This window comes from Talpa europaea, assembly GCF_964194135.1.
Source record: "Talpa europaea genome assembly, chromosome: 8".
NCBI classification, from domain to species: Eukaryota; Metazoa; Chordata; class Mammalia; order Eulipotyphla; family Talpidae; genus Talpa; species Talpa europaea.
The window spans coordinates 24,732,479-24,757,961 of record NC_140075.1 but is presented as its reverse complement, the minus strand read 5'-3'; the positions used below and the strand labels follow the sequence as shown (position 1 = coordinate 24,757,961).

Here is a 25,483-nt window from a genome sequence, read left to right as displayed (position 1 = left end):
TCTTATTTAGAAATTACACCGTGAGGCTAGCAGCATGCACACTCCTACACGGACGGGTTCTAGTAAGATCTCATGGTTAGCAGCACATCTTTCAAGTTCCAGTGCACTGGGAACGTGTTAACTTGACAAGACCCCACTGAACCACATGTTCTAAATGATCTCGCTTTATCACTTTACGTACATAAGGCTAATCCCACACATGAACACTGTAAAAGGACTGCCCCCAAGCAACATTCCCTCCAATTTCTCCAGGGAGGCCTGATGCCCAGGTGTGACGCAAGCCCCAAGCATGAACATCACGCTTACACAGGTGGGTGTCCTGGGAGCATGTCCGCAAATGCATAAAGCCACAGCACCGTGGCAGGCAGTCAAGTACCTCACTGGGAGAAAAGGAAGAGCACAGAATAAGAGGAGGCAGAGGGCAAGAGACATGTGGCCCAAGGCACAGGGCAGGGTTTACCACGAGCTATACACAGACAGAGCCCCAAAGTATACCCTCTGTGGAAGGACACAGGCAAGTATCTTAGCTAGTTCCCAAATCCCATTCACAACACATGTCAATTAAATCATCAAGAAGATGATGAAAATGACTAACTTGCAAAGTCATCCTGCCTGCACAATAGCTGGGGGGTGGGAAGTGAGGCCCATCTAGTTAAATCTCATCTAGCCTAAAAATGCTATCACTAGAAGCTCCCATCAAAACTCAAAAAAAAAAAATCCTCAAACACTAATACTTTGCAACTAAGTATTATCTTCACTTTAATTTTTTTTTAAGTTTTTTAAATTTATTTATTTATACAAGCACTGGGTACAGTCAGAAGCGTGGGAGGGTGAGAGGATTCACCAGAGCCAGAGCTGGGAGCAGAGCAGGCAGACTGAGAAGTATACTGCTAAGGGGAGCAGCGGGCACAGCAGGAGAGGTCTGCGCACCATATGGGACCCTCGCCGGCAGCTGGGGATTGAAGTGGCACTGCAGAGGCTGTGGGCAGCTTCGCAGCCCAATGCTCAACCGCTGCACCACTGGGGAAGCCCTCTCTTCACTTTAAAACAGGGTCATCAAGTTGCAAACATGTTCAATGGTCTACCCAAGTTAAACTGAGTTTATGAATAAATACAAAATCACAACTTTTTCCAAGACTCCCCCAGGCCCTGGCAGTCTCTCAAAATGATGGGTAGAAAATATCTAAGGAAGAACTCCCAGAAGTAGTGTGAGGAATAGCAGCAACAGTAATACCTTATCATTTTCCTAATATAAAGTGATGAATTTCATTTAGACATACACAGCATGCATAGCTTGACACATAATTATCTTTTTGTTTGAGTTAATAATTATCAGCAGTCAAGAAAGATTCATTTCCATATTAGAGCTCCTGAGTTCCTCTGTCATAATAATGCAAATGAGTAGAAATAAGCCCCTATTTTGTTTTCCAGATTTTTTCAGTTTAAATAAATCAAAGTAGCAAGTATGAAGAAGGTTTCCATTGTCACCATTAGATGAAAGGCAGCAAAGTATAGACCAAAAGGCAGCAAACTAGGCAAAGAAATTTTTTTAAGCAGCGAAGATTTGGTTTTGTTTGGTGATTCAGAGAGCCCGTGATGGAAGCCTGCAAGAGCTGTGGGTTATGTTACAAGAACACTAAGCTCAGGAGACTCACTACTCTTGCTGTAAGTGGAAGCAAGCAGGAGTAACTGTCTCATCCGTCATGTTCGCACAAGTAGAGCAGCCGGGATCTTGTATTCTGTAGGTCCTGACAGGACAGGAAGGAATGTTTGGGACCCCAGATGGCCCACCTCTCCTGATAGCTTCAATGCCAGGGAGTATTTTAGGCATTTCTGTACTGTCAGCACCTGCCTTCACATGTGACACACTGCAGACACTGTTTACTAAATGTATGACTTCAAGTCAGAAATACTGAGTTTGACCCTCTTGCACTGCTGGTGGAAACATAGACTGGTCCAGCTCTATGGAAAGCTGTGTGGAGGTCCCTCAAAAGACTAAAAATGGAGCTGCCATATGACCCAGCAATTCCACTCCTAGCTATCTTCCCACAGCACACAAAAACACTAATTCAATCGAATACCTCCACTCGTATGTTTATTGCAGCACTCTTTATAACAGCCAAGATATGGAAATAACCCAAATGCCCCAAAACAAAAAATGGATCAAAAAGTTGTGGTATTAAAAAAAAAAGTTGAGGTTTATACACAGTGGAATACTACTCAGCAATCAAAAAGATAAACTCACTCCATTTGTGGTAACATGGATAGAATTGGAAGGGATTATGCTCAGTGAAGAAAGCCAGAAGAAGAAAGATATAGGGGATGGTGTCGCTTATATGTGGAATATAGAGAAATCAGGTAAAAAGGCTGAGGCAAAGACAAACTTTAAAAGCAATCCTTGAGGGCCTCCCTGGTGGTGCAAGGGGTTAAGTCTCAGCACTATGAGGCTGTCCACAGCCACTGCAGCAGGGGTTCGACCCAAGTCAGGGAGCTACCCACATGGCACAGCAGACCTCTCCTGTCTCACCCACTGCAAAATCTTAAAAAAAAAAAAAAAAAAGCAATCCTTGAAAGCTGACCATGTAGCTGAAGTATGAGGGGGCAGGCATAAGAAAGGGGGACAGGGAGCAAGCACATGGACTGTGGTGAAGGACTATGGGTGCTTTGATGATAGGAGAGCTATGGTGACCACACCTGAGGGGAGCAATCCTATACTATCAAAGTAGTAACAAGAATGTGAAACAATGGTACTTCATTAAAATAATTTATTTTAAAAGATACATTACATAGAAAATAAATCCATTTTTGCTGTTTTATTAAGTATGTAAACACAAGAAAAACCTCCAAGTCTCTAAGGAGCCTGTGTTTTGTTTTGTGTTTTTAAGTATTAAACAATATTTAGAAACTATTTACTAATATTTAATGAATTAAAATGTAAAATGAAAAAATGAGTTTGAAGCCAGCGACAACTGGTCAATATTGTGAGCAAGTTGCTAGTCACCTAATCTTTTTAAGCTCCATTTTCTTAATTTCTAGGAAATGTTCAATAATAGACGCTCAAGAAATGTTCAGTGAAAGAAGTATTTCCAAAGATTTTTCAATTCTCACAACTGAAAATTTCTACAATTCTCTTAAATGGCAGAATGCCAGAAAGCCCAGGTGCCTGACGGTCTCTGACAGCTATGATTCATACAGTATTCCTACCAGGGAGGTAGAAACTCATAACAAATTTAGAATTCTATTATGTTAACTTTGGTTATTCAGTTATTCGTGATAACTTAAGCTCTTTACAAACACAAGGCAGAAAACTATAATCACAGAGCTTTAAAGATAAATATTAAAGGCTCTGAATTTATTTCCTTACTTAGCAAGCAACAGATGAATAGAAGAATAAACTTCCCAAAACTTCATAATTTTAAAAGACTGGCCATACTATTTTTAAAAATGAAATACTTCTGGGGGCCTCCCTGGTGGCGCAAGGAGTTAAGACACAGCACTATGAAGCTATCTGCAGCCACTGCAGCACGAGTTCGATCCCCAGCCAGGCAGGTGACCCACATGGCACAGCAGACCTGTCCTGTCTTGCCCGCTGCTCTCCTCAGCAGTGTATTTCAGTAGATCCACCTGTTCTGCTCCCCACTCTACCTCTGGTGAATCCTCTTACCCCCCACACCTCTCGCCTGAACCCCAGTTTTTGTATGCACAAATCTTTTAAAAAATAATGAACTACTTCCCTTCAAACACAATATATAAGGTGCAACGGTCAATAGAAAAGTTCCTTTCACAAATGTCACATAAACATCTAAGATTTAGTTTTAATTTCCAAGAGGATTTCATACCACAGATTGGCCATCCTCTCTATTTTTTAATATTATACAGGGCACACTCCAGTCGCTAAATTAAGCAGAATGTAGTGATAATTCACTAGCATCCATTTCATTCATAGGTAAACAGAAATCCTAGGATGGATATGTATTCTGATAACATGTGCAGGTATTTGTTCTACCCCACTTCAGGGATGACAACACACTGGGACTACACAGAGAGGATACTGAGTGTGTCATCTTTCAGTTAGAAAAGGTACACTGTAGGGTTTTTTTCACCTAAAATAACAAATTAGTTTATGACACTTGCTTTTTTCTAACCAAAAGAATGGATGGGCGCCAGGAAGTCCTTGAGTCTATCTCTTGCCCCCACCATGTTGGACATGGAGTCCGAGGACCTTCCCTCCCTCCGCTCTAGTGCCTGAACACCCTCCAACCTCCTCGCTAGCTGCAGTCTCCGGGACCACCTTCTTGCCCATCCCTTGCTTCCCAGACAGTTAACATTAATGTTTGCGGTTAACTCCTTGTCCCCAATAAACCATGAGATCCCAGATCCACCAGAATTATTCTACCAGTGTCGAGGCTGCCATCAACCACCCAGTCGTCCTGCAGTTGTCTCATACCTATCTGGCCAGGGAAGGCAAGGACCACTTCTTCCATGAGTCAGTGGGGTAATGCAAGGGTGCCAAGCATTTCTGGAAAATGCAAAACCAGCACTGGGGCTGAGTCCTCTTCAGAACACACAGAAGCACGTCAAGATGAGCGGGGTCACACCCTTGATGTCCAGGAAGCCACACTAGGTCCTGCTGAATCTGTAAGCCCTGGGTTCTATATGCCGACCCTCATCTCTGTGACTTCCTGGGAAATCACAGTTACTGAACCAGGAAAGTACTCAAAAAGGACAACCATCTGACCAAACTCCTCAGGACAGTCCACAGCAGGTCAGGGTGAGACCTCTTTGAAAGGCTCACCTTTAAGGAAGACTAGGAGTCACCCAGGGCAGCAGGCTGAGGCCTCTGCAGTTCCCTGATCTCTAAACATGTCCTAAAAGTCTCTGCCTCCAGCCTACAGGCAGTTTCTAAAGCAACCACAAACCAGCCAAAGTTGCAGGCCTAGCACAAACAAGAAAGTGTTCTTTTGCAGAAACAAATACACAACAGAATGTCTACCTTTGATGTATATGAAAATATGAATTCAAAATGATGTATGCAATGACAGATATTTATGGCAGCATTAACCAATAATATGGAAACAACCCAAGGGCCTGATGCAGGATCAATGGCTAAAGAGAATGTGACATATACACAAAGGAATACTACTCGGTAGACAGAATCAAATAGAAAGACAACACACTTAAGTTTAAATCCCTATTCTGTACATATTAGATATGTGACTTCTGTACAAATTATTTGAGTTTTTTTTTATTATTATTATTTGAGCTAAACAATGGTTTACAGCATTGTATATGACTTAGAGGTACAGAATCACAACCTTTAGGTCTATCTCAGGTCATTTATAAGGCTTAGTTTCAACATATAGATAATGTAATATAATGCACTGTTAATTCAATAAAATAGAAGCCTCTGCAACACACACACAGCCAGCTCATGATAGGTTTCCAGGAAATGGCAGCACTCAGTATTGCCATCAGCGTCCTAGCTTAAGGTCCTTGGTCATTATTTGTCACACATACACACATCCTTATCCGAAGCCTACCCTGAGGATGCTGGATGCTCTAAGTTAATGCATCTAAGGTAAAACACTACAAACTGTTGCACAACTAAAAGCCAGGAGAACAGAATTACAAGGTTAAAAACTTTCCTTGATAAATAACCATATTTAGCCCTATTGCAGCAGGAAGGACTACTGTTGAAATCATGTATTAAATGAGACCAAATTCATTTAGAAAGATTTCCAATGAAGACGACGTCAACTCTCTCTAGAAGGCCCGCTGACATCTCATGTATACAACGCACACTGACACCTAATCTAAAACCTCCACATTTCAGTTAAGCACATTGGGTTTTTTCCCATTGTATTTAGGACTTGGGACACATAAGATATCATTACTAAATCACTTCTCAGACTTCTCCTTAGCATCAGAAACCTTTAATTACATCCTGTTCCCATTTTTAGTGATTTTTTAAGGACCTTGTTTACCTCTGAAGTTGCAGAGATTGAAATAGGTCAAAAAAATACCACAAAAGAAACTAAAACAGAGCAGAAAGATGAGCGAATGGTCATTGTGTTTCATATTCTAATGATGCATCTCAGTTCTGCGCTTTTCTCCCCCATCACATTTACACAGCACATTCTGCCCCAATAGATCACTTTTCTTTGCCTTAACGTAGTTACTGACATCTATACATTTTATACTTTTTAAAATAATTCTACATCATCATCCTCACAATCATCCTGGATTAAAGCACTGCAGATATTATTGGTAATTCACAATTGTTGCATTTGTTGGTGGTGGTTTGTTTAAAGGAGGTTCCAAGAATTTCACTCCCTAGATGGCAGTTAACTAGTGACAACCAGAACCAATTCATTAGCTGGCATCCATCAATCAAGAGTTCCTTCCCTTCTGCCACCAAAATACACACACCACACTCCACATGTAATTACTGGAACAGATGACTTTGCCATCAGAGTCCTAAGGTTTTAGTTTCCCTTTTACAGTCTTTGAATTCATGATCTTCCCACTTTTTAGATGAGAAAAGGTTCTGCACTGACCCTCGTTAAAGGCTTTGCCAAAATATCTTTTATTCTCGTTCTAGAACAAATGAAGTTTATGAACTTCCACTTCAATAGAGCATGGACCATGAGCTTTTATTTGCTGAGCTGCCCAAATGTCCTCCACAATATGGTGGCTATTTTTTCCTCTTTTCTTTTATAACCAGGTAATATTAATTTATCACACTGTTGAAGTTTTAGGTGTACAGTTTCCCAGCTCAGCAACTCTGTATCACGCCACAGTCACCCCCAAATAACCACTAACCAACTGGCCTCCTCTACCTTCCGCCCCTGCCCTCTCTCCTCCTGCTCCTTCCCTTCCCCACTGGTAACCACCATTCTATTGTCCAACTCTAGGGTTTGTTTTTTAGTTTTGTTCATTTGCTCTCTTTTCCTTCTGAAACCACAGAAGAGTGAAATCTCATGGTAGTTCTCTTTCTCCTTTTGACTAATTTTTATAAGCATAATCCCCTCAAGGTCCAACCATGTAGCAAATGGCAAGATGAATCTTTGTGTATATGTCACATTCTCTTTATCCATTCATCCTGCATCAGGGTCTTGGGTTGTTTCCATATTGTTGGTTAACGCTACAATAAATATCTTTTTGAATTCATATTTTCATATTCTTCAGGTAAATATCCAAAAGTGGGATTACTTGATCATACAGCACTTCTATTCTTAATTTTTAAAGAAGCCACCATACTGTTTTCCACAGAGGTTACATTCTCATGCTGTGGAGTCTTAATGGGGATTGCCCTGAATTTGTATGTTGCTTCAGGTACAATGGCCATTTTAACAATATTGATTCTTTTAATTCATGAGCATGGAATGTATTTCTTTGTGTCTTTGTCAATTTCCTTCATTGGTGTCTTAGAATTTTCAGTGTACAGATTAGATTTATTCGTAGGTATTTATTCTTTTTTGATGTAATCTTAAATGCTATTCTTTATCATCTTTCTACTAGTTCCTTGTTTGCAAATAGAAATACAACAAATTTTGTATATTGATTTTGTAACCTGAAACGTTATTCATTTATGACTTCAAATAGCTTTTTAGCAGAGTCTTTAGGGTTTTTGATATATAATACCACCTGCATGTAGTGACAGTTTCACTTCTTCCTTCGCAATCTGAACTTATTTTTTGATAAATTGCTCTGGCCAAGATTTCCAATATTATGCTAAATAGTGATGATGATAGTGGGCATCCTCACCTTGTTCCTGATCTTAAATGAAAAGTCTCCACTTTTTCTCTATGGAATGTGATGTTAGTTATTGGTTTGTCATATATGGCCTTTATTACATTTAGGTATGTTCCATCTTTCCTTAAGAGTTTTTATCACGACGGACATAGAATTTTATCAAATGCTTTCTCTTCATCTATTGCGATCCTATGATTTTTATCTTTCATTCTGTTGATCTGATGAGTTATCAATACATTGATTTGTATACGTTGACGAATGATGGTTACTTTGTTGTTAAGGGGAAGGGTGAGTCCATAAGAATAAATGGGCACAGAAGAGACATCAGCAATTGAAAGGAACATGCTAGATGCTGTTAGGATATACAAATGGTACACAGATTTCATGATGCGGCCAGTTAGATACAGCCACGAGAACAGTGTATGAACTACAAATCCAATCCAAAACACTCTCTAAGACATTTCCTGTAAGAATAATCTAAATTGTCTAACAATCTAAAGAGGCATCCAGTGCTAAAAATGAACTTGACATTGTGGTCACTGCTTTGATCCTGCGGCTCAGCCCAGAGACTGGGACCGGAGGATTGTTACAAGAGCTGAAAACGGTGACAGTGACAAAATGGCTACTTGAGAATCAAAATTTGTCATAAATCAAGTATTATTTTAGTCGCTTTAACTTGTCAATAGACATACGTTTAAAGAACACATCAAACTAGATGAAAGCTGGGTACATCTGGAGATAATAAAATTCAACATGTTGAAGTGCCTAAGAACAGACTTTCATATGACAGAAGCTTTGGACAAAGACAAACCTCGTGAAAATACATGAAGATAAAGCTAAGATCAGAAGCTTGCCATGCAAACCTGAGTTTAAAATGTCCTGATGACTGATGAATATTTAAAATGATGTAAACAACAGATTCATTTGTATGAAAGACTCCCCAACTGGTACAACCCTTAATGACATAAAAGGAAGAGTAAAAAAGATAAAAGTCAAGCACAAAACATTCAAATGAGAAAAATGTTATACGAAGCATTGAAGGGATCAATAGTTGCAGTGTCTGGTTTTTGCTGACCAAAAGCATGGACACAGACCTTCTAATGCTTTTCAAAGAACATGACTTTGCAAATGAGGAACGAAGAAAGCAAAAATAAAGTGGCCTCTAAATTAAGAGCTAAGCACTATGAAAATTGCAATGGTTAGCAGAGGAGGAGGGATGGAGAGCAGAGGCATTAAACTGATACTGGGAATAGCACTAGAACGTTGGTGACGGGCGAGGTGAGGCTGATACACACATATGTTAAATCAATAAAATTTTATTAAATCAAAAAAAGGAAAATAAGAGTGAAACAAGAACAAGAAGAGAAACATAAATACCACAGGTGCTGAAATAAATTTTCTAGAAGAAAATGCTTGGATGTTTGCTGTAATTTGGGGATGACAGATGATCAGGCCTATAGAAAAGATCTACACTTTTCTCCAATCATGGCGAAAAAGATGGATAGACTATCAGAGAAGCAAAAGAGGGGCTAATTCTATTCAAAGAAAAAGCTAAAGCAGCACTTGATAAAGCCAAACAAGCAAAAATGGTAGCCTGCAATGAAGAAACAAAGAAGAGATGTGGGAAGTACTAGGAGAGGAAGGAAAAGCAGCTCTGAAAAAAACCATGGCGGATCAACAAGAATCCTTAAGCAAATAGAAAGCAAAAGGTCACAGATTTAAAGAAAAAGGAAAAAGGAATTAAAGCTAGCCAGCCTGGTTGTGCTAAAGGGAAAGCACAGTTCCAGGACAAGCAGATGAAAGTTGACAGGCACGAGGAACATAATGAAAAGGCAGCAGCCAGACCAGTAAAAACAAAGACCCTGAATCGAAACAACAGAAGACGAGCAGTTTAGCCAGTGTTTAGGTGGTCAGCTGCTTTTCTCTCTGGAGGTTTGAAAAAAGAAAATCAAATGAAGCCCACTCCAATGTCCAATGGTAAAAAGGAAGGTTGTGTGGTTTAAGCAGTCTTTTTCCTGCCATCTATGTGAATGGTTGTTTACGTTATTTCATAGGATTAAAACATAAAAGGGCAGTTTCTCCTGAGACTATGTTAGTAGAAACTAATAAAATACATATCAAATAGAAAGAGAAATAAAGAATCAATCAGGGCAAATTTCTTTTATATGTGTGTGTGTGCAGAAGACCTGGGGTACAGGACAGAGGTGCAGGGGGTGAGAGGATTCATCAGAGACAGAGTGGGGATCAGAACAGGCAGACAGGATTGTACTCAGGCAGTAACAGTGATAGCCCTGAGACTTAGCCTCTAGGCCATCAGGGGGACCCAATCAGAGCAAATTTCACGGGAAAGAAAGGTTCAAGTTATAATTGAAAGGTAGAGGCTGCTACTTTGCGTTCCCTTTTAGCTTAATTGCTGGCAAAAGGATACAGAAGCAAAAAAAAAAAAAAAAGAAAAGAAAAGAAAAGAACTATCATTATAATTAAAATACCCCTAAAATTAACTTTTATAGCATTACATTGAGGAAGATAAAATAGTTTTAAAGGAAAGTATGCCTAGATAACTCTGCTGACCAAATTGTGGTTTAATTTCATTTGTGTTTGTTCCACGTAAAAGAGCTCATAGACTTGCACATACTCCTCAGACTTATCTGCAGTATTGCTCCAGTGCATCCAGCTCATGCTGCACATGTTTTCTAGCCCTGGTGATCTGCAACATCTTGAAAAGAACAGATAAAGCATACGGCATAAATTCAATGACTCACCATTTGGGGGGAAAATAGTGGGGGGCGTAAAAACTGCTTTGAAGACCTAACTTTTTCTGTCTGAATATAAGTGAGGAAAGTGACGTTCATGAAGCTTGTAAAAAGTAACTTAGCGCTGCAGGACTCCTTTTCAAAAAGTAAAGCTGAAGTCATGATGATCTGTTTCAGAGGCGTCAAGAAAGTCTGAATGCTCCCAACCCTACCAGAAAATAAAAGTAGGTCTTCAAACAAACTAGTCCTCCTTCCACATGTTCCACCTGTAAAAATGAGAGGCCCATGGCCGCAAATGCAAGGGTGCAGAAAAGCACTTTCTCTCCTGAAGTGCCCCACCACCACCCCCCTCTACCACTACCCCCGCCACACCCCCTGGCCCCCAGTCTATGGTGATAAAGGAGATTCTGCCATTAGAGATCCATCTTTAGACTTTTGTGCTAAATAAAATACATTATATGCACACATAACATATATAAAATAATTATTATTACATACAGGCAACCATGATCCAGGTCAAGAACTAGAACACTGCCAAGGCCACAAAAAAAGCCCCCATCCCACCATCTGCTGTATGCCTCTCTCCATCATTACCCCTCTTCTCTCCACAAGAGGTGGCCACCATCTTGATTTTTATAATTCTCTCCTTGATATTCATTTTACTACTTAATTATGTATCCCTAAATAACAGTTTACCTTTTTTCTTGTGTTTGAACTTTATACAAAGAGAATCACACTGGGGTATGCTGTGGGTAGGTTGTATTGTAACTCCACGTTATGTTTGAGAGAATGGTCCACTTAATTAAACATTCCTTCTGCTGTTAATGAATATTTGGGTTGTTTCCACTTTTGGCTCTTCTGAATCCTGACTTGAACATCCATGTACATGTGCCAGAATTTCTTAGAATATCTTCCAAGGTTGGAAATGCTGGGTCTTCAACTTTACTGGAAAATGACTTACAATCTTCCAAAGTGAATATATAAACATATGCACCAACTGTGTGTGCCACAGAACTCACTCTGAATTAATTACTGGCCTTCAAAACTTCACTGTTACAATGAAAATCCTGCTAGAATAAAAGCACACTTAGGTAGTTATTATCAGCAAGAGCCTGCCATCCAAATGGCATTTGAGAATTAGATCAGAGGTGGATGCAAAGCATAGTTAATTCTGGAAGAATAAAGAACTTATAAAGAACAGTCCCCAAGAGTAGGGCCCTTGTCCAAGAAACCAAGTTGGATCACACTTTGCAGTAACAGCAACGGGCGGACTTCACAGCAGCCGCAGAGACAGGGAAGGAAAACGTGACCAGCTACAGGTGGGAACGTGGAGAGCAAGTGAAAAGACTTTATTTAATAACTTAACCTGAGACCACCAATTTTGAAATGCTTAGCGACTCAGACCACTACCACTGATCATTCAATAAGCAGACTCGACAATCAGTTTACTCAAGAAGACTTTTATTTTAATTTCTCAGAAAAATGAAGACAGCAATAATGGCCAACAGAATTTACCTTTATGTCTAACAATCAAGGGAAAAAAGAAATTAGACTTTCCCAGACTTCGCTGACCAGTTAAACTTTTACCAACAAAAATTATCAGATAAATACTAAGTCTAGGCAGAGCTAAAATCCCTGGTAAAGTTGGGATAAGATGCTGACAGCAAGTCAAGCATGATTACTTTTTACTATTCTCACACTTCCTACTGAGAAAAAATAGGCTAGGAGGAAACATGACAGAATAGGATTCAAAATCCAGATCTGTTCAACTTCAAGACTTCTGTTCCTTACATTAAGCCACATAGACAGAGGAAGGGTTAACATCATAAGCCAATTTTAAATGTCCAAATTAAAAACCTAAAAGTTGCACTGTTATCTCTAACTTTGATTACTCTGGCGCTAGTTAATCCATTACCTACTAAAAGAAAATAGAAAATGGAATCAAAAAAGGTAATACACTCTTCAGAAGCCTGAAATGCACAGCAGTGTAGCTGTACCACCTCCATAACCTAACACGGCAGTGCAAGTTGCAGTGGAGTAAGACAGACCTAGTGAGCAGCAAAGGCCATTAGCCAATCACACCACATCATACACATACAACTTGCTAAGAGGGTACGTTAAGTGGTCTTACCAGAAGAAAAAAAAGTGATAAAAATAAAGAAGGTAAGAAGCAACTTTGGGAGGAGAAGAGTGTATCTGTAACCTTGACAACAGTGGTGATTTTGCGGGTATATACTTATCTCCAAACTCACCAACCTGTATACAGTAAATACATACAGCTTTTACAAGTCAACCATGCCTTAATAAAATGACTTAAATGTACTAGTTATAAAAGAATATAAGAAGTGATAAAATTTAACACACTTCAGAAAACAAAACAAAAATTTGAATTTTAGTAAAAATATAGAGAACATCTTTGTGATCCCGAGAGCAGGACTGATTTCTCAAATAAGGCACGAAACAGAATAAGACAGAATAAAAAGATCTATATGTCAGTAAGACATAAACAAGCCAAATGGTTAAAAAAAAAAAAAAACAAAAAAAACAAAAAACCTATGTGCAGACAATTCACAGAAAAGCAAGCAAAATAGCAAACAAGATGCTCAACCTCTGGAAATGCACATTAGACCTCCAAGGAGCAGGTCCTCCACACTGGCTCAGGGCCAGTCACTCATGTTTTACACTAGAGTTTATCGCTACTATCCTCTACAACCTGCCCACCCCTCCCCCAAATCTGACATTCTACTCTATAGTCACCACTTCCTTCATCTCAAACTCCATCCAAGTCAACGGTGCTACCAAAGGGTGACCCATGAGCCCCACAGACCTCACCTCTCCCAAGACTGGTCTTATCTCCCTCTCCAATGTCAATTCAATGGTAATCATGCAAATTGCCCTTTTTCTGTCTTTCATTTAATTCATTCATTTGGCTAAACTGTAGTCATGATTAGATCTCTTGTCCATCCCTCTGTACCGGCATCTGTGCAGGAGAAAGTGAGTGGGGAAAACACATCTGCTCTCTCCTGACATTCACTAACCAGCAGTGGGCCTCTATTACCATCCAGCAACCTCATATTTTCCTATTTTAGTCACACTCCCACCCCGTCAACAACTATTTCCTGCCTCCTACTCTCTCCGCACTCCCTGGTCATCTCGTGCACTCTCAGGACTTAGGATAGTGTCTACAAGTTGATATCACCCAGTGTCCATCTCCAGTGCCAACCTGAATCCTGAAGCCCAGGATCCAGATTCACCTCCACCTTTCTCCTCCCTGTTGTCTGCCGAAGTTGATCTAAATGAATTGTAGCAACGGGCTTCCCTTGCCTTCTGGTTTCCAGCAGGCTTATGGGAAGCGCTGGCAGGAGACTAGACAAGAATTTAAGACCAGAATATTTACTCTCCTGTCTCCCTCTATGATCTCTTGACCAATGGTGATTTCATCCTCTCACGGTCAACTTCCCTATGTGAATCTCTCCATCAGAGATCCAGTAACTAGGAGTGGAAACACCCTGTGTTAACTGTCACCCTATTAGTGCACTCTCTCTCTGCTTTCCTATATGCTGCTGACACCTTTGTCAATGGAACGTGCCATCTATTTCTAAAGGAACACCAGTACAGATAGCTAGCGGGCATCTCAATGTTAATACAAGGGAAATGGAGCACCCCCTATAATTTTACCCATATCGGTTATGGCAACCCCGTTCTGGCTGTTCAGAACAAAAGTCAGATGTCATCTTTATACATCTTTATCTCATGCCCTACATTTGCAAGCCCCACATGTCTTCGCCCACCCAAACAAAGCAGAATCCAGCCATGCTTTGTCAGCTCTACTGCTACCACCCTGGCCACAGCCACCCCCACTGTGACTGAATTACTGCAACAGACTCCCTATTGGTCTACCACTTCCTCTCCAGCTCGTTGGCAGGTCATCCCAACACAACAGCCAGTATGAGCCTGTCAAATATGAATCAGCTGCAGGTTTCCCGTGATTTCCAAACACAGAACATTCCTCTTTGGTATGATTCGTTAGGTTATTTTTTGGACTCTGGAACTACCATTATCACTAAGTCATATGGGAAATATTTTCAGTATCCCCAGACCCAAAAAATAACCTACCAAATCATACCAAATAGGAATAATCTATTTTCAGATAGTGGAGGAAACAGATTCATTTGTCACTTCCAAAGCCTCTGCAGGCTGCTCCTCTCACTGTTCCGTAAGTCTCCCCATGATCTGACCCCATGATGCCTCTCTGACCTTTTCCTCTACTTGTTCATTTTGCGCCGCCAGGCCAGCCTCCCTTGCTATTTCCTATACCACTACCTCAAAGCCTCTGAATTTACTATTCCCTCTGCCTGGACACTCTTCCTAAAGACATCCTCAGTGCTTGTGCCTCCCTTTCTCAGGTCTCGACTGAAATATCAGCTTTATTTCTAACCCAAGCAATTGTTGCCACTTAATATCTTACATAATTTTTAATTGTTGGTCTCTGCCCTCTAGAATGTCACCTCCATGAGACAGGGGTTCTTGTCTGTTCTGCCCACTGCCACATGCTCAGTGTCTAAGGAACCACCAATGAGCAGGGGGCTCTCCAATATTGTATGAACAAACCACAACTAGATTCCATTCCATCCATCAGCCACAATTAAAAAAACTGAGTCTGATACAGGCATTTCAAAAACAGGTAGATGAGGGGAAAAAAGAAAGGGAGAGCTCAACAGGACCACTAAGTTGGGAAGAAGAGGGAATTCAAAACAAACTGTCAGAAAATATTTCATTTTACTTCTCTGCTCCTCACATCTTTATCCTTTAAGTGCTCTTTTTTAACCTGGCTCTGTTAAAAGCCTCTCCAGCAGTACAGGGAGGGAAGCAAGCTGAAACAGCTGGGCCTAGAATAAGTAATTTTTTGGCCTTGTTGATAGAGAAGACCCCCCAAAAGCAAAAGGGAAAAGTTTTGGTGTTGAGCTACATTAAGGACTCTAAAATGCATGCATACGCTAATCTGCATATTTCTGGCCACAAAAGGAAAAAGCAAACATTCTAAAACTTCATAAAGCTGCCATAGAAATATTTAAGTACTGATTCCTCTGAAATTAAAAAAACAGAACACTTGTTTCTCAGATATCCAATTTAGAGGGGCATAATTCAGCATTTCTCATTTCTATAAAGCCTTTAACCATTTCAACCAGGAATGATGGAAGCCATCCTACATCACTATGTGAGCACATGGACTTTCACTTAAAGAAAAAGCCCTTTTCTCCTTGCAAACCATTAGACACATTTTAATTTTAATTCTAAGTACAAAGGATTTTAATTCTAAGTACAAAGGATCAACTGCCAGTTAGTAAAGTGTAGTTTATACAGAAACACGAATAAAAAAAACAAAAATATAAATAAAAAGAAACACAAAACATCTGCACTTTCACAGCACTACGCAGTTTAAGTGTGCAGCTGGAATTCATACCTGCGGAGCTGAGGAGGACACTGAAATCTGTGCCCCTCTGTGATTCTCCACCTTCACGATCGACTTCTTTTTCAATATCTTGATATCGATCCCAGTTAGAGACTACTTTTCTTTTAGAATAATATCCCTGCTCCTCATTCTCTTCTCCATAGGTCTCTGCATCACTGTCCTCTTCAACCTGCAATCATTAAAGCACAAATCAATAAGCAGGCAGTGGAAATGTTGAGTTTAGTAGCCTTAGAAGTAAAACAAAACAAAAATGTAATACACAAAGGTAGCGTGATAAAGAACAACTTTATATACCATGCTCTCCGAGGACATTGAATAATATTGCATGAGAATCCCATTATACTAAGTACATTTTCAGGGTAAACTTCATTTAGCTTTGAAAAGGAAATCTGGCTAGTTTCTGCCTAGAAAGTTGTGTAACTGGTAGATCTAAAGTTCCCCCCAGTGCATCTTATTCCAACAGTTCTCTCACTTAGTTGACAAAAACAAGGCTGTAAAGAGTTTTAAACTCAAAGGACTCTAGGATGGAAATCCAGTCCTTCAATTTACAGGCTTTACAAACACACTCCAAGACACATTTTATAAGCTTTAAATGTGGACCCTACTCACCTGCATTCTAGAGAAGTTTCTAGTACTGGGCATTGAAAGGCTTAGAGAGCCTACAGAAAAATGTAGAATGTGAGAAATTATAAAAGATAAAGAGCCTTGATTCTTCAAGGAGTAAACTGCACGGGGAAAAATGGTGGGCAAAGGAGGAGAAACCCACAGGTTAAGAAAGCAGAATGGACACATGGCCAGTTGCAATGCTAGAAACTTTTGCTTTATACTCTGATTCATGTAACTAAACAAGACATCTTATGAGATTATTGGAAAAATATGAACAATGACTGGGTATTGGGTTATATTATACTGTCCTCATTGTTATTATAATGTCCTCACCGGTTATACTAAAGAAATTCTATAGTTTTACCTATTTATTATTTGGTGTGGCATCAGCATTCTGATTTAATGTTGTCTCTTTTAGAAATAAATATGGAACTATGTATGGATGAAAAGATATGACATGTGGAATTTGCTTTGAAATAATGGGGGAGGGAAATGAATAGTGAATAGAGATTAAATATATTGGGCGCAATCGATTGCTGAGCCTGGATGGTGGGGACATGGAAATTCACGATGTTATTTTATCTACTTTTGAATGTGTTGGAGATTTTCCACAATAAAATAATTAAAATTTTTTAAAGATTTATTTACTTATGCTTACAAGAACTGGGGTACAGGCCAGAAGTCGGGGGAAGGGGGTGAGAGGATCCACCAGAGACGCAGTAGGGAACAGAACAGGCAGACTGGCTGAAATACACTGCTGAGGGGAGCAGTGGGCGAGACAGGAGAGGTCTGCTGTGCCATGTGGGTAGCTCCCTGGCCAGAGATCGAACCCGTGCTGCAGAGGGTGCCGATAGCTTCGTAGTGCCACGTCTCAACCCCTTGTGCCACCAGGGAGGCCCCAAAATGATTAAAATTTTGAATTGATAGAAGCCTACAGAATCTGAAGACCATTTCAAAAAAGGATCCCAAGGATCACATCATCCTTATAAAGGAAAAAAATCTTGTAAAATGCATTGAAACAACCATTTGTACAGAATAGATTAGTACAGACTTTTTTAAAAACAAGTTTTCATTCACACAGAAACCAGATGTGGTGCACTGCAGGAAATGAGAAGACAAACAAAAGCCCGTCACTGCCCTCCCCCAGAAAGCACCACCACTGACACCTTCGGGCAAAATTTCCTTCACAGGTGGTTTGCCCAAAGCAGCATCCAACCCAAGACAAGGCACTCTATCTCACTGCTTGTCCCCTAGTCTCTTTGAGCACAGAATAATCTATTTTTGCAACACTGATTTATGGAAGAGACCAGTCCAGGTTAAGTGCAGAATATCCAACTTCTGGGTGGCTGCTTCCTTGATTGAGGTCTTTGTTTGCAGACTAGTTGATAGGCAATGTCAGATTAAAAAAATCTAAATGCCCAAAGTTAAATGCTTTTTGGCTAAAATAGATCATAGCTGTACTATGATGTAACACTGACATTTCTGAACCTTATGTTACATTGTTGTGGAATTCCAACCCTTGCCAGAGGAAGGGTCATGCTGCAAAGGGAGAACTGAGAAGATCAGCAAGTTTATTATGCTGGCGGACCCAGGGGAGTTATGTCCAAGATTCTGGGCCCCAAATGTAGGGGTTACAAGCTTTTTGTACCTGTTACAGTTTTGCATGCGTGGCAATCCAAACAGTTAACCCTGGTCGAGGGGTACAGAATGAGGAAGTTAAACATGGTTGCATAAGCAGGGCGGTTTGGCAGAGTTATTTCAGAGAGAACTTCTCCAGGTGGTACAGACGTGGCACAGACATTTAAATGTTTTTCAGACTTCTCTATCAACATCACACAAAGTGACACATGATTAATGGCTGAGCCAATATAAGCCACGCTAAGGTTAACCAATGAGTTTGGGTGTTGATCCACCCACAGCACAGATATTGCCCTATTATGTCTGGTTTATAGTCCATGTGGTGTTACTGGATTTGCTGTCTTTTAAAAACCAAAACAATGCCACAAGGTGTAAACGTAAAGCAAGCATAAGGGAACCCACACACAAACTTGCGCAGAGGCTGCTTCCTCCAAGAGCCACAGGGGAGCAGGGGAGCCAGAACTGGATAAAGCACTCACCTTATATCTCAACGTGCTATTTTTTTTCTAAAGGGCAGGGGGCAGGGAACACTGGTACTTCTAGAGGGCAGGAATGTGACTATTTTCTTTTCTTTCCAATTATTTTGTTTCAAGCTCTCATTTGCCACGTACTTACTCTGGAGTCACATTGGTGGGGAAAGCTGGTAGCACTGCACAATGAGGACGGTATAATACCCAACTTTACATGTGACTTAATGACCTTCAAAGTATATGTTGACAATATGTGATTTCAGCTTAAACTGATTACTTAAATATTCATCCACTTGTGTGGAGTTATTTCAGCCCACTACAAATTTCCAATTCCTCAACAACCTAGCAAACTGGACCACAGTGACATTATAATACTTACTGAAGCATATTTTATAAGCTTGCATAAAAGAATGGAGCAACTGACCTTTCAAGATTAGGTTCAGTCTTAAATATCATAAGCCTCCTTGACAGCATAAAAAAGACGGCAATCCCCATTATAATTCAGGGATTGCAAAGACTGCTTAACGCCTAAGTTTCCTGCGATTCTTCCAAGTATCTCAGAACTGAAAGATGACAGCAGATTAAAAGTATGTGACTGAAAGAGAGCTGCCATGTAAATAACAAATACCAGGGACATTCTAAAGAAAACAGCTTTGTAACTTATGAAAATGTGAGAGCGAGACCTAGAGATGAAAACACCAGCAGGGTTGAAACTAAGAAAATTCAATATTCTTTTGTTGGCCCACTGGGTAAATAGAGTTCAGAGAGGACTCTCCAGTTAGTACAAAACTTCTGAACACAGCTATAACACCTAGCAAAAATGTAAGCCTGAGCATAATAATTTGTTTGATGCAAAAGAGGATTATACCTGAGGAACTATTAATACAAGGAAACAAGAACTGAAATGGGAAGCAGGAGATCTAGACAGAATTAATGGCCCTGCCATCACCATCATTTAATATTTACAAAGTATTCTCTCATAGGCTGGGCCTCACTCAGCTGAGGGACTCACTAATCCCCAACTTAGAAGAATCACTTAACAAGGATCTCATTATTTGCCCCCCAACTGCAGCGAGAAGAGGACTCACCATTAGCCTCCATCACAAGAGGGTAGTAAAAAGTAATAAAGTTTAGAAAACATTTGGTGGAACTTAGAAAGAGGTGTACCCTAGAAACTCTTAAAAGATTTTATGTTTGGTTCATAATGTGAAGTACTGGGACAAAATAAAATATGCAATGTCCCAAGATGGAGAGAAAGAACAGAACAAGTAAGAAAATGCTGATGAAAGCAATGTGAAAGCTGTAAAAATAAAGTCATCATTATTATGTTAACATCATTATGAAATGAGTCTGGTATACACTGAAAACTATAGAACACTGATGAAAGAAATTGAAGACAAAAACAAACGGAAAGATAGTCCATATTCAAGGATTGGAAGAATTAGTATCATTAAAATGTCCACACTGCCCAAAGCAAAGCTACGGATTCAGTGCAATCCCTATCAAAATTACATTGGATGTTTGCTTTTTCTGCTTTTAAGAAATAGCTCTATTGAGGTATAATCGATGCATAAAAAATGGATGGATACAAGTTGATGAGTCTGGACATACGCATACAACCATGACACCAGTACCACAATCAAGGAAATGGACATACCCATCACCTCCAGAAGCTTTCCTGTGTTTCCCTTCTATGGCATTTTTCACAGAAACAGAACTAACAATCCTAAAATTTGCACAGAGCCACAACACAAAACATTTAGGCAAAACAATCTTAAGAAAAGCAAAGCTGAAGATACCACACTCCCCAAATTCGAAACCATATTACAACAGCAATCAAAATACGGTATGTTATCAAAATAATAGTAATGAAAATAGTATGGTACTGTAACAAAAACAGAGATATAGGCTAATGGGACAGAACAAAGATCAGGAAAAAAACCCATGTGTAGATGGTTGATTAATTTACAAGAAAGGAACCAAAACAATACAGTGGGATACATGTTGTTGGAAAAACTGGACAGACACATGCAGAAGAATGAAACTAGATCCCTTAGAGGATACACAAAAATTAACTCAAAATGGGTCAGTGAGTTGAACACAAGACCTGAAGCCATAAAACACAAAGAAGAAAACATAGAGGGTAAGCTGCATGATTTTTTTTTTTTTTGATTTGGCAACAAAAGCAAAAATAAACAAGTGGGAATATACATTGAACAAAAAAGCTTCCATGCAGCAAAGGAAACCAACAAATGATTTTTGTTCTGTCCCATTAGTCTATAGAATGGGGGAAATATTTGTAGATCATTTATCTGACAAGGCCTCTTCTCCCATAACACATTTTAAAACCTATTATAAAAGTTAAAAAGTTCTATTTCTGTCTACTATAGGTAAGTAGGAGCAAGAGAGAAAATGACTCCATACAGGAACTCAAATACACAGAAACAAAGGCAGAAACAGAAGAAATGAGAAGGCTAAGATAACAAAAGCTGTAATATATGCATACTCTTCTCGCATATTCTTTAAGACACCAAATGATAAAAGGTGATAATGATAACAATGTATTGCTGGTTTGAAGCATGAAATATGTGAACAATACCACAAAAAGGAGACACAGCCCTGTGGGAGTGATGGTTCCATATTTCCCTCTTATTGGAACTGAGTTAGTATAAACCTCAGATTCTGATAAGTTAAAATGTATATGGTAAGCCCGAGAACCACAGCTAAGAAATGCCTTTTATAAAGTGCAAAAAGTCATTAAATTAATGGGGGAAGGGGGGGTAGCAGTGAAACTACTCTGCATACTGTAATGATGGACAGGTGTCAGTAGACATTACATCCATCCCCACAGAATGGAAAACGCCAAGACTGAAGCCTAATGGAAACCAGGGGCTTTGGGTGATGACATGCCAGTGCCCGTGCATCAGATGTCACCAGCGAGCCATAGTGGTGGCCACTGACCATATGGAGGCTGTGCAGGGGTGGAAGCGGGGAGTATGTGGGGACTTTTAAAATTTTCTAAATGTTGTTGTGAACCTCAAATTGCTCTTTAAAAAAAGTTGTTTTAAAAGGAAAAGAAAATCCAATTATGTTCCATGGTAGGAGTTTTCCTCCACCTTTCTCTTCCATTCATATTTCTCAATATATATTTCCCAATTTTTTTTTAATTAAAAAAAAAAGCCACTTCTTTATGGTTGTGTCTCTTTGGCCAAGATACATGCAAAACTTTGTAAAAATATCCAATGTCTTCTAGTTATTGAGTTACCCACAATTTTTGTTATTTTTATACTAAGCTTATTTCTCCCATTTAATCTCTTATTTCACTGCATTTTCTTTTTCTCCTTTTAGTTTTCCATTACTTGGACCATATTTTCTCCTGCTGGTTTAAATGTTTCCATTCTAGCACAGTCTCTGCAAGTATTTTCAGGTATTCTCAGGCTCCTGCACCCCATGCCTTTTTAAACATGGAGAACTCATCCTTGTTCCAATAAACTTAAGCAGTTTATTCAAAGAAGTTCCTTCTGGAGCTATTTTGAAATATTTCTCACTGAAGATTTCCCATGCAATGTCCTTGTTACTATGTAGCTATGGTAAGTGATCTCAGTAAGTTTTAGGGGTTCTAAAAGGATTGAAAACTGTTACCCAACAACTATTTATTCTAGCAACACTTATAAGAATTGCAGGGTCATACATATTTATTTTAAGTGCTGCTGTGCTTTAATCAATGCACACAACAGGTTCCTTTACTTTTGTTTAAATGAACTCATCTACTCTCTTCCATGTCTCAAAATAGAGGTTTTACAACTAATTTTTAAAGTCGTTTTCTACCTTTATAATAGACTTTTTTAAAGATACCTTTACAAGCTTGCTCCACTATCAATAAAGGAGGCAGACAGGGCACTTGGTTGAAACAGTAATATCTTTCTTAAAGATCCTGATGGATCACCTGGTTTAAGGCCCAAAGCTTTGGAGGTGAGATGAGGTTGAAAGAACTTGTCCAAGGTTAATAACCACACAGGCAGAAGGAACACCGGCCTAACATGCAATTTGGTGCTTTTGCAGATGTCTCTTCACTAAGCAAATGCGTCATAAAATCATCCTCTCTAATGCTTTAAGTGTAGGTTGCTAAAACCTTTGTAAAGGTTCTGCTCAAAATCCCTGGCCACCAATAGAAAAAAAAAAAAGAAAAAAAACAGACTGTTTAACCAGCAGAAGAGATGTAGCAAGCCAGTGACCATCTTCTGATGCGTCAAAATACCTTCCCTACATCAATAACACCATATTGTACCTCTCAAAACACATTCAATTATCTTATTTAATTTCAAGGAAGCTCTAGAAGATTGGCAAGACCTACTCACATATAATCAATTATAAACACACAAATGAAATTTAGTTGGAACAGGCCATGTCACTACTCCAAAAACTCACCAACTACTACGCAAGAAAACAAATCCCTGACCCAAAAAAATTATTCACTGCAACCCACTCATAACAATCATTGAAAGCATCAAGTTTCACATTAGGGTTGGGAAAGGCTTGACAATAAGAAGTCACTTAGAGTTAAAGGCAACAAATATGGGCAGGATTGGGTAGGAGGACGACACACATAATCAATGAAAATACAGCAAAAAAAAAAAAGAATATGCCATTAACCCAAGATGTTGATGAACTTTAGCAAATATGGTCAAAAGTACTTCACAGCAAACAAAAGAAGTTAACTAGTGACAAACTGGTAAAAAGTAACAAAGAGGAAGAGATATACAAAACAGGTATCATACAGAATTAAGGACATCAACATCTGGCAGAACACCCTCAGCTCACACTACTCACCACTCAGTCAAGGGGCTGTAGCTGTCACTGTGCTTTCACCAGTGATGGACCTACCCTCCAGATGTGCAACCACATCACATTACACCACGCAGGCCCCTTGGCTGAATTACCATCTTAACTCTAAAGTTGTAACTTAAGCCAGCTCAAATTTCATAAACTACAACAGAGAATCTCCAATTAACTCTCTAGCTGTTCTGTCTTTTTAGACAAGGGCCAAAGTCATCAAGCCCTCCACCAGTATAAGCCCTTTGGTTTGCCATTTCATATTAAAGAACAAGCAAAACTCCAGAATTCTCCTCCTAGCACCTCCCTGGGGTGGGACAGCGCATGTACACACACTGACCAAAAGACAAGACACAAGTCACGAGACCAACCATCTTAAAGGCTTACTTTGAACCTTTTTTTTTTAAAGCTTATTTATTTATGCATACAAGAGCTGGGGTACAGGCCAGAGATGCAGGGGAGTGAGAGGATTCACCAGAGACAGAGTGGGGAACAGAACAGGCAGACTGACTGAAGTACACTGCTGAGGGGAGCAGCAGGAGAGGCAGGAGAGGTCTGCTATGCCATGTGGGTTGCTCCCTGGCTGGCCTGGGATAGAATTCGTGCTGCAGAGGCTGCGGATTGCTTCACAGTGCAGTGCTTAACCTCTTGCGCCACCAGGGAGGCCCTCTCTGAACCTTTCATCTGAAACAAATATTTTAATGTGTAGTCCACCTTCACTAGCTCCCTAATTTTGGAAGCGCCTCTTTTAAATGTATCCTCCTTTATGAACCCTCCCAGCACTAGGCTTTCAAAATACAGGGCTATCTATAAGGACAGTGCTATGAATCCATGCAGTGCTGTGGTACTGACAGAGGCACACAGCCCCAGGGGTTCAAATAGTGTGACAGGGATATAAACCCCCAGAGTCCAGTATAGTTCATGTATGGAAATTGGGATATGAACCACTCAGTCCTGTGGGGTTTATTTATAGAGAGAGGTGTAGGAACCCACCCAGCCTCGTGAGACTCACATAAATGTATAGGGACCTAAAACAATATTATCCTCCTTTTCAGTTCTTTCCTAATGAATAGAATTGTATAAAATCCACATCTCTTATGGGCTGGCTGGATATTTTTTATACATTGAATCCTTTTATCTTCAAGAGCTCACACCGTAACATGAAAGAAGTGTGAGCCAACAGTCTGGCCAGCCAACATGAGTCACGTCCCTAGAAATAAACCACAACCACCACAAGGATCATATTTAGCAATTTCAAGTGCAAATAGGTTTTTATATATTTATTACATCATCCTTCATTTTTGTACAACATATGATTTCCCATGAAATTCCCACCGCCCGTGCACCATCACCATAGTCCCTTGTGCTCTTCCCGGCCCTGTCCTGATCCTTCTCCCTCCTCCGCCCCTACAGAATGTCTCAGATCCATGGTTGCCTGTTGATTTTGATTTTTACTTTATTATAGTTATATTTTTTTTCGTGATCCCTGAAGTGCAAATATTTTGCAGGTGAGGTAAGACAGCATTGTTTGCAACGATGACAAACGCGTGCCTTAAACCTGAAATCGGCTTTGGCCACGCAATGCGTGACATTGGAAGGCGCTCTGCAAGCTCTTCACTCTTCAGTTCTGGCTGTTTCTGTGCTCGTCCCGGAGCCCTCAACTGAACGACAGCGTGCTACCTGTTAGCAAAAGCACCTTCCTCCCCGTCCACGCCACTTTAACCAAAATTGAGAAATGAAAGAAAGTGCACCTTTCAGCGGCACAGAGTTGAGAGACATTTCCCCCACGAAAAGACAGAATACTCTAATCTGCATCTCCCTTCAGCAGCTCTTTTCAAGTGTGACCTTTAGCAAGCCTTTCCAACATTAGGAAGGAAAAAATTTTAATTAAAAGAAAGGGCAGTAAAGACGCCTAAGGAAGGGAGAGCATGTTTTACCCAGCATTAGAGGAAGGT

At 39.9% G+C, this 25,483-nt stretch overlaps 1 protein-coding gene across 1 annotated transcript in view; it reads right to left on the bottom strand.

Moving 5' to 3' along the window:
* AVEN (apoptosis and caspase activation inhibitor) overlaps positions 1-25,483 on the bottom strand; it is a gene marked incomplete at its 5' end in the record, with an annotated part of 161,011 nt that overhangs the window by 116,925 nt on the left and 18,603 nt on the right. The window contains one exon of the mRNA XM_084239882.1: positions 15,973-16,150. Coding sequence (XP_084096008.1) covers positions 15,973-16,150 — 178 coding nt within the window. The remainder of the gene's footprint in view (positions 1-15,972; positions 16,151-25,483) is intronic.